Genomic DNA, 10676 nt, shown 5'->3' on the forward strand with positions numbered 1-10676 from the left:
CGAGCCCTTGCTGCACGGTAAGGGCCGGGCCGAGGAATCGGGATGCAAAACATGCTCCGGACGCTCCGTCGGCATTTCCCACTGAGCCGCTGGCCGGGTGTCTGCACTGTCCCCGAGTGTGAAGCTCTTCACTTAGTTGCAGCCCTTTTTGGTTTGGATCAGAGGCCAAGGCGTCGTGAAGTGCGTTTGGAGCCAAACCCCTCCTCTTTGAGCCCTTGTGTGCCATTGACACAGCCCCCCGCAGCGTTTCTCAAAGTGCGGTAAAAGGACCACCTGCAGTGGTGTCAGGGGCGGTGCCTGGTAAAAGGAAACATAGGACTCCGAATCTGAGAAATGTGTGCTTTTAACAAGTTTCTCACGTGACTAGCATGCATTAAGACCTGGGTGGAGCTTAAGTTTCTGCCTTTCTAGAAGCTCTCAGGGATGCCAGGCTACTGACTGGTTCATGGGCAATCCATTGGGTAGCAGGGCTCTGGGGTGGGGGGGTGGGGTGTCAAGGTGTTATTTGGGGAAAGAGAATTAATTATAATACAGCTAAAAAGTGAGAACAGCCCTAACCGGTTTGGCTCAGTGGATAGAGTATCGGCCTGTGGACTGAAGGGTCCCAGGTTCCATTCCGGTCAAGGGCATGTGCCTTGGTTTCGGGCACATCCCCAATAGGGGGTGTGCAGGAGGCAGCTGATCGATGCTTCTCTCTCATAGATGTTTCTAACTCTCTATCCCTCTCCCTTCCTCTCTGTAAAAAATCAATAAAATATATATTTTTTTTTATAAAGTGAGGACAGATATCTGAATAGACCTAAGTAGAGCAAGGAGAACTTCTTGGGAAGGCCTGTATGCATAATCCATGGACACAGACAATGGTGTGGTAAAGGCCTGGGGGGAGGCGTGGGGAGTGTGAGGTGGAGGGGGTTCATGGAGGAAAACGGGGACATCTGTAATACTTTCACAATGAAGATCAATTTAAAATAAAAAGAATAAAGGCCCACCCTTAGAGGATATAATGTAGTATAACCTTTATGGATCCTTTACCATACATACTCCAGGCTTTGCTTAGCTCTCTTGAGGTATTAACTCATCCAGTTCATATAACACACTATACAGTAAGTCCTGTTAGCCTCCTGTGAGAGAGGGGGAACCTGAGCATAGAGGTAAAATAAGCACTCACATTACACAGCTTTTCAGGAATGGAGTTGGGATTGGAATGACTCCAGATCTCATGCTTTTAATCACCGTACTCTTCCTTAAACCAAGGGAGAAGCGAGATTGTGGGAACTAGCAGGTTGTAAGGTGTTAACGTAAAAAAACCATTGAAACCTGTAAAGAATTTTTGTGAGTTTATTTGAGCCAAACTGTCGACATATGCCGGGAAGCAGAACCTCAATGAATTGAGATAGTGCTCCGGAGAATGGCGGGGTTACAGTTGTATTTATACATCCCAATCAAAGGAGGAACATAGGTGGGTTACAGGAAATTCATTGGTGATAGATTAAGGAGGAGGGATAAGCAAAGCAGGGAAACCCCTGGGATTGGATAAAAAGTAAAATGATGGACACATACTTAGGTGGTGCAGGAACAATTAACATGATGATGAAGGAATTTGTGGTATCTGTCCTGGGACCCAGCACACCTGGTTGTGCCCCAGGGGCTCCAGAGAAAGGGAAGTCACAAGTTTCTCAGACATTTTAAGGGTCTGTTATCATAGATGCAAAAAGACAGATAGGCTCAGTTAAGGTAAAGGTTGACCTTGTCAGTGAAGATACTGGCCCAGGATGTAACTGCCCACCATAACTGCTTTTAGCTAAAGTTTAATTTCAGACCATCCTTTGTGGTTACTTTAGGTCTCCGAGTTTGCAAGACCTCCATGCAGGCCTCTCCTGAGCTTGTCAGGTCAGCATGTGGCCCCTTTCGTCCACAAAGGGGACCATCAAATACTAATGTAAAAAGGTTGATTTTATCCTGTTGGCAGAAGGGAGCCAGCAGTTTTTAGATTGGGGAGTGAATGTTTAAAATAGATTTGTGGCTTAGGAAGCTGGATTTGTGGTGGCTTAGAAGTCAGCCTGGAATGAGGGTGAAGGTGACATGGACAGCAGTATGAAGGCTCATGCAACAGTCAAGGTCAGAGTTAAGCAGAGTCCAAATTAAGTGATTTAAGAGAAACTAAAAGAATATTTGTTAATATGAATATTTCATGGAGGTAGAATTATAACGAAGTTCAAAAGCTTCTTTATATTTATATAGATTACCTTTTATTTATGCTTTCTTTTATCATCAGCAAAATATTTTTTAAAGCTACATGTTTATGAAAACGAATGCATAAAATGCTATTTTTAATTAATGGCAGTTATTAAAAGGACAAGAAAGACATTTTATTTTTCCCTTCAGCTACAGTAACAAAATTATTTCCTTAAATTCTGTTGGCAATTTAGCACTAATTAAGGAAAACTTAACCTACTATTGCCTTTATCTCTTAGATGAAAATGAAGACCTAAGGAAACTTGCAGAGAATGAAATAGCTTCCTGTCAAAAAGAAATCGCTCAATTGAAGCATCAGGTATAGTATTTATACAAAGAATAAAGTAGCATTAGTGCTATTATTTCTAAAGACTTTTATTAGATGTTAATAAAAACAACTTAGGACTTAATTAGTTAGTATTTAGAAATATAAACTGTTTTTTAAAGCCGGAAAAAGGTACTCCCTGTGGTCCTATTTTTAGCATACTAAAAGGATTTATAAAGCTCTGGCACAAGGATGAATGTTACATGAATAGGATTTGCCAGAAAGGCAAGGTAATATTGTTATTCTGTATCCTCTCTTTTGTTTATTTAAAAGATGAGGGTGGGGTAGGCTATGAGTAGAAGATTTAACAAATCATTTAACCTTTGTTAACCTCATTTTCCTTTACATGTAAAATGAGGGAATTGGACCAGGTCTTCGAAGGGCCTTTTCACTTCCAAAATTGCAAGTTTCTTTTCCACTTAAAGATTTTTTTAAAAATGCAATTTTTTTTCCTATCATGCTAGGCTGCACATTTCAAAAGGATAGATTCTTTTGCTTTCTTCACACAATAGTGTCCTACTCACAGCAGGTACTTAATCATTCACTGAATAGAGAACTGATGTAAAGTATACATGAACACCAAAAAAAAAAACACCTGTAAGTGCTAGCTGAACCTTATAACATTTATAACATAGGTGGTAATATTAATATTTTTTAGAAATTATGCTTTTACGGTTCTAATTGGCAAGATGGTTGGAAGTAATCAGCAGTATTAAGTTTGCTTAGAGAAACTTTTCAGTAAATTAAATATTTAAAATTCTGCATCTAACCATTTGCCTCTTTTTCAAAGTTTTGAGTAATGATTTATTATAGAAGGAGTGATATTTTTTTATTTACAGATTATCTTACTTCTGGTTCCCTCAGAAGAAACAGATGAAAATGATTTGATCCTGGAGGTAACTGCAGGAGTTGGGGGTCAGGAGGCAATGTTGTTTACTTCAGAGATGTTTGATATGTATCAGCAATATGCTGCTTTTAAAAGATGGCATTTTGAAACCCTGGAATATTTTCCAAGTGAAATAGGTCAGTGAACTGTTTAATTTGTTTGGGGAAAAGTGTAGATTTACCTACGTGTGTCCTAAGAAAAGGGTTGGAAAGACTAGGCTTTCGAATTTATTTGTAAGGATGCTTAAGTAGTTTTATGCTCATCATTTACCTAAATAAGTTTGAATGAAAATATACCAAGGGCCTAAAAAATGTTAGTCAATACTAACCACTGAATGACTGTCTTTTAAAAGTGATATTTTAGACATGTTGAGTCAGTTAACACCATAAATGCTTTAGGTTTAATAATTAGCAATAAATATATTACATATTAAAAACACCATCATAGACTTGTTCAAGCTTTTTGGTATATTTTACCATCTATAGGTTGTTTTGTAGCTTTTTAAAATATGTCTCAAGATGGTAGAAGTGATGGTCAAATGTTAATAAATGATAAGAATAAAAAACGAATTGTGTTTTCCCAATACTTTGAAGGTGGGCTTCGACATGCATCTGCCAGCATTGGGGGTTCCGAGGCCTATAAGCACATGAAGTTCGAAGGAGGTGTGCACAGAGTACAGAGAGTGCCAAAGACGGAGAAGCAAGGCCGCATTCACACCAGCACCATGACTGTGGCAATCTTACCCCTACCCACTGAGGTGAGGCATCACAGTGCCCCTTCTTGGAATCGTGGGCCTAGCACAGTGCTTCGTCCCAGAGGAACACTCACTTGACTGAATTGTGCATCTCCTTGTTGTATTTGGCCTTTATCACATATTTTGAGTTATTTTTGAGGATGTGGTATCTCAGTCCAATAAGTATGATTTTATAACAGCCTAGAGGCCCAGTGCACGGGGAGTGGGCCTAAGCCGTCAGTCAGACATCTTTAGCGCTCCCGTCACCACCGCTGCGCTCGCCAGCCGTGAGCCCGGCTCAGGGCTTCTGGCTGAGCGGTGCTCCCCCTGTGGGAGCGCACTGATGATCAGGGGGCAGCTCCTGCATTGACTGTCTGCCTCCTGGTGATCAGTGCGCATCATAGTGACCGGTCAATCTGCCTTTCTGTTGATGTGCATATTAGCCTTTTATTATATAGGATAGGACTAGAAGCCCAATGCATGAAATTCATGCAAGAGTAGGCCTTCCTTCCCCTGGCTGCCGGCACCAGCTTCCCTCCAGCTGCCAGCAGGCACCTGGGCTTCCCTCGCAGCCCCGGCTTCGTCCAGAAGGTCTTTGGGTCTAATTAGCATATTACACTTTTATTATTATAGATGGGAAGAATTAAGGATGTATAAATCATCAATTTGTGCACTGTCTATTAATTTTTCTCTACTGTGAAGTTTAAAGTAGTTATATTGAGACCATCTCTGCAGGAGAAATAGTATTAACCTAATTTAATTAGGGTTTAAGACTAATGATTTTTGCTTTGTGTTGATTGGTTCTCAGAGTATCAATAGCAAGAATCCTGTTTTAATAAGGTGACAATTTGACAATTACTACTTCATAACCCAGTCACATTAAAATGGAAACATATTCTTAGTGTTCACAATGAGTATACTTTCTTCTCACAAAGAAATTTGTTTATATAATATTTATAAAATAACTTAGTGAGGATGTTGTTTCACTTACATTCCTTCTGCTGAAAATAAATATTTGACTTGTCTTTCAAAATGAAGTAGGTATGATTTGAGAAGGAAGTTTAATTAAGGGTTTCTCTTTATTAATTTGGGGGGATGGGGCGGGAGTGCTATTTGACTGTGTAACAGGGGCCATACGTAGATACTAATCACTTTGGCTCAAGCATCTTGGGGATGGAAGAAGAGAGTTTTCCGGAAAAGGTGGAAACTAAGGTCCATGTATCATCTAATTCTTCTAGCAACTTGTAGGGAAAAAGGGAGGGCCTATGATGGTAGGATTCTTACTGGGAGGGTTGTAGACATGTCACAGAGTGGTTCACGGTTATTCTTAAAACAGTTTCTTTAATCTAGTGCTTCTGGTGGTGATTCCCAGGACAGAGCATTAGCCTGACATCAGATCCCAGTGTCTTTTTTTTTTTTTTTTTTTATTGCTAAAAGTATTACAAAGGGTATTACATATTACCAGTGTCTTTATGAATTGAATCTTGCCTTGGCAATTTCCCTTTGCCTCTCCTCTGCCTCCAAAAATACTTAAGTCCTCCTTTAATTAAAATTAAACAAAATAAGCCTTTCCCATAGTTCCTAAGCTAGCATTGTTTTTTTCCTCTGCCAAAGTCTTCTTGAACTCAGAAATATTCGGCAAAATCTCATTTCAGCTCTAATACTTACATTTCTAATAATAACATAAGTTCTGCTGTTCATGTGATAAGAAGAGGATAATTTATAGAGAAGTCCAGTTTCTGAGGATTAGGGTTTGTTGTTATAGTATTTTGATCTGCTACTCTTCCAAAATGAAAAGTTTAAAAAATGGTATCCTTCTAACTACCTTCCATTAAAATTAAACCTTCTAAATTTCATAAGTTCTATACATATTTATATTTATGGCTATTTCATTCTTTTGAAGAGTTCATATATGTAATACTTTTAATCCCAAATTTCTCTCTTATGTACAGATTAATCTAGTGATTAATCCTAAAGACTTGAGAATTGATACTAAGCGAGCCAGTGGAGCTGGGGGGCAGCATGTAAATACCACCGACAGTGCTGTCCGGATAGTTCATCTTCCAACGGGTATGTATTTCTTCAACACAAAACATTGAAGAAAGAAATCAAATTCTGAATGACTTAATTTTTCACTGAAATAGATCCTTAATTACCAGAGGAATCTGTACTAAGGATTTATTTAGACTCCTTGGCTGAAACTCTGCAGGGTAGTTGCAAAGCCAGGAAGATGAAGGGATGGATCTGAACCCAAGGAATTTCCATATTAGTGACAGTGACGAGAAGGTGTGGATAGCCCTTCCAGGTAGCCTTCTCAAATTTATATTGAATAGATATCACTATTTTAAAAATCCCCACAATATAGTCATTATCATGGATTCTTCTTTATAAGAAAACTAGAGGCTCGGTGCACGGGACTCGTGCACTGGGGGGTGGGGGGGTCCTTTAGCCTAGCCTGTGCCCTCTCGCCGTCTGGGGCTCTTGAGTCCAGGACGCCTGTTCCTTACCGCCTGCCTGCAGCAGAGATGGCAGAGGCTCCTGACACCACTGCTGCGCTCGCCAGCCGTGAGCCAGGCTTCTGGCTAAGCAACGCTCTCCCTATGGGAGCGCACTGACCACCAGGGGGCAGCTCCTGCATTGAGCATCTGCCCCCTGGTGGTCAGTGCATATCATAGCGACCAGTTGTTCCACCGTTTGGTCAATTTGCATATTACACTTTTATTATATAGGATGCTCTAAATCACTAGTTTTTAGTTTTTGAAGGGAGGACATGGATTCTTTTGAGGAAATGAAAGCTTGGATCCCCTACCTGGAAACATACATATATGCAAAGTTTTCCATATAATTTCAGGGTCTTCTTTCAATTAGGTTCATCCACAGATCACCAGGGGTTCTGAGTCTAGATAGTTAAGCAGTGGAGCTATATAGATCCTTATTGGGCCTGCAGTATCTGTTAGGTAGAACTGTAGTGATTCACTTGTGATAAAGAGCAGATGAAGAGCAAACCTGAGTTATCTAGAAAGAATACAAGACTCTTACAGTGACCTATCTCAAACAGGTATAAATCCCATTGACTAGTAGTGGTTGATGGGAAGGATAGTTTGATGTATTTTTCTTTTCTTAAATATGAGGAACTTATCATGTTAAACCTTAAGACGATGTCTTACGTAATAGTATATAAACTAGAATAGAAAAAAATGGATGGAAATATTAAAAACATGAATAGTGATCTCTGTTAATGGGATTAACTTTTTAATATATTTGTTTCTATGATGAGATTTTTTAAAATAGATACCTCGTTGAGGGTATGAAAAAGCAATCCATATTAAATTATAAATTTTTTAATCATATTTGAGCATTTATTCCAATACTGCTGGCAGCATGGGGAAGCAGCAGGTCATCTACAAAAATCTGCTCTGCAACTGCTCCAAACCAGCTGCTTAGATAGGGTGGGACCAAGATTAGATGGGGAAGTAGGCTCTGCTGGCTGGGGTGGGACGCCATTGTTTTGGCAACTGGGTTGTTGATCTTTTCATGATAATAGGTAGTTCTTCAATGAAAATGGACCTCATCCCAAGGGTGACTCCCTGGGTTTCTAACTCCCAGCCAGGCTAGAATATCCTTTCTTTAATTAGAATAAGGCAGTCATGGTTAACAGAACATGATTAATATTTCCCATAAACATAGCTAGTCCCCAATGTGCTATTTTTGCCCCTAACATTTATGCCACAAGAGCAGATAATCTATTGCTGCCCGATTCTCTGGAACTGCCTCCCTGATCTGGCTCAGCTCTTGATTTATCCCATATGTAAGTCTAGAAGTGGCATTCAGGGCTTTTACCATGCTACAAGCCAGCCAGGTCACTTCTACATTAAGGGAGCCCCACTACTAGCATAACAAAAATGGTTAAAGCAGTATATTCAGCATGGCTCTACACAGATGGAGATCTTCGTTGCAATCCGGTGCCACGGCTGTGAGAAGGTCTCTTTTGGTTTGGATCATGTGATGTTTCTGGAGCATAAAGATGGTCGTTCGTCCTAAGAAACAAGCCCTCCCCTCTCCCCCGCACTGTTTGCAGGAATATATGAATAAATAGTTACTTCACATATCAGAAACTAACCAGCCAGCAGCTGGTAGTATGTCCATTACTTTCAGGGAGGGCGAAATTATCAGAACAATTCATATTGTAGTTATTAGATACTTAAAGACAATAACTAGAACACCTGGTAAAAATCATTCACCCCACGTTACTGCAGCAGCCTTTAGAAAAAACATCCCTGCATCCTTTTCCCAGACAATGGGTCCCAACGTATAAAGGTCCCCATCTGTGACTTTCTTCCCAAAAGAATAGAATAGTTCTATATATTAGCAGTAGATGTCCCAACTCCTGCTAGGTAAAAGGTAAAGGTCCGTTCTTCATAGGTCCCTCCATTGCCAGCTTCAGAGCAGTTGGAGTGGTGAGATGCATGTCTCAGGGTCTTAATTTTTATTGTGTAGTATGTATGCCTTCAAAATGGAAATGCTTTGTGCTCTAGTTCACACTTAAATTTTGAGTTTTCTGATAACTATAAGTTGTTTAAGTCTTCCTTTTATATTAGAATCCTATTTGTCTCCTCATAAAGGAAGACGAAAAAGGATGAGAAGGAAAAGTATTCCTTAATAATAAAATGAAGATAATTTTTTTTTAATTAATACTCTTCGATTCTCATAACACTATTCAGGTGTTGTTTCTGAATGCCAACAAGAGAGATCGCAACTGAAAAATAAAGAGATGGCTATGAAAAAGTTACGTGCAAAACTATACAGCATGCAGCTTGAAGAAGAAACAAGTAAAAGATACAATGCTAGAAAGATTCAGGTAAAACTGAAATGAAAATACTTTTAAAGGATAAACATTTAATTCTGTCTTTATAGTAATCTTATACCTAAGCTCTATTTTCTATATTCAAGGGTGTTTTTCTCACACTTTTAATCACTTAACTAAAAACAGATAGATATATGGGGTCTCCATTCTGAAAATTATGGAAGATGGAAAGCGAACTGAACTTTCTTCCTATTATTTAACTACAGAGACATTTTACTCATACTGTATTAATGGGAAATACATCACTTTGTCATCATTGAAGATAACTAAATTAATTCACAGAGATTATATATAGTTATCATTTGAATATCACTGTGCCACCCTTTATGTACACATCATCACTGTGTAGTAGGTATTATCTGTATTTTACAGATGGGGAAGCTAAAGTTGAAATAAATTGCCTGAAGTCCTGGAACGCTGAAGTGGCACAGGATTCAGATACTAATTTGTCTGCCTGTAAAGCCCCTGTTATTTTTTCTCTATGTTCCCATGTTATATGAGGAGTCAGGTTAAAACTTGGTTCTTACATTATGTTTCAGATTATAAAATAGCAAGAGCTTAATTTCCAGTTATGTGAAATTTGTAGGTTTAGTTGCCATGAATTTAACTGTATCTCGTATCTTTTTTTTATATATGTATAGATTGGAAGTAAAGGAAGGTCAGAGAAAATAAGGACATACAATTTTCCACAGAATCGTGTCACAGATCACAGAATAAACACGTCACTTCATGATCTTGAAACGTTTATGCAAGGAGAGTACCTACTGGATGAACTTGTACAGTCATTGAAAGACTATGCGGATTATGAATCGTTAGTAGAAATTATTTCCAAAAAACTTTAAATTGATTTGTTATTAAAGACTTTTACAACTAATGAAAAATTCTACTACAGCAAATCAGATTGTGTGTAAATAATCACCAATATTGTCTTGAAAAACATGAGTTAACAGAAGCAATATGCATATTTTTAAGAGTTTATGTAAATAAATCTTCTCTCAAAATGTATTAGTAAAAATACACATACAATATAATCATGGCTCTGGTTATGTATTTTGGACCCCTTAAAAGAAATAGACAAAGGAAAGTCATTGTTTTATGTAAAATATTTAATGACTGATCAAAAATTGGTTTATTATAAAACACTTCAAACATATAGTAGAAATATGACAGTAAATCCTGTATTAGTTAAGGTCTAGTCAGAAAACAGAAACCATACCATTAAATTTTTTTGAGTGTTTTTACTGATTTTAGAGAGGAAAGGAGAGGGAAAGAGAGATAGAAACATCAATGGGAGAGAACTATCCATTGGCTGCCTCTGCACACCCCTTACTGGGGGTTGAGCAGGCAACCAGGCCCTGTGCCCTGACTGGGAATCGAATCTGCAACCTCCTGGTGTGTGGGATGATGCTCAACCAACCGAACCTCACTGGCCAGGCCATACCATTACTTTTAATGGACCCCCATTAAAAGTAATGGTATGGCCTGGCCAGTGAGGTTGTGATAAAATGTTTTAGCTGATAATGGGATCAGCTATTGGGGAGAACTCATACACTAGGACTGAGGTTGTCCAAGGATAGGACACCCTTGGAAGGGGCTTCCCTTCCCCAAGGGGTCAAGGCAGGCCAGTGGGAGA

The 10676-nt window shown here is 39.0% G+C and overlaps 1 protein-coding gene across 2 annotated transcripts; it reads left to right on the plus strand.

Annotated features, from left to right (window-relative positions):
• Positions 1 to 6: 6 nt before the first annotated feature.
• LOC102431896 (peptide chain release factor 1-like, mitochondrial) lies at positions 7 to 10074 on the plus strand. 2 transcript variants are annotated; one of them, XM_006109016.3, is made up of 7 exons: positions 7 to 17; positions 2475 to 2554; positions 3400 to 3583; positions 4040 to 4203; positions 6132 to 6249; positions 8901 to 9037; positions 9685 to 10074. In XM_006109016.3, the coding sequence occupies exons 3-7, from the start codon at positions 3487 to 3489 to the stop codon at positions 9883 to 9885; spliced, it is 717 nt and encodes a 238-aa protein (XP_006109078.2). In that variant the 5' UTR covers positions 7 to 17; positions 2475 to 2554; positions 3400 to 3486; the 3' UTR covers positions 9886 to 10074. The 2 variants fall into 2 exon arrangements, with proteins under 2 accessions (XP_006109078.2, XP_023605054.1); XM_023749286.1 differs by lacking the exon at positions 7 to 17 and adding an exon at positions 162 to 180.
• The last annotated feature ends 602 nt before the right edge of the window (positions 10075 to 10676 follow it).

The sequence above is a fragment of the Myotis lucifugus genome, unplaced genomic scaffold (assembly GCF_000147115.1).
Source record: "Myotis lucifugus unplaced genomic scaffold, Myoluc2.0 scaffold_5024, whole genome shotgun sequence".
Taxonomy (NCBI): domain Eukaryota; kingdom Metazoa; phylum Chordata; class Mammalia; order Chiroptera; family Vespertilionidae; genus Myotis; species Myotis lucifugus.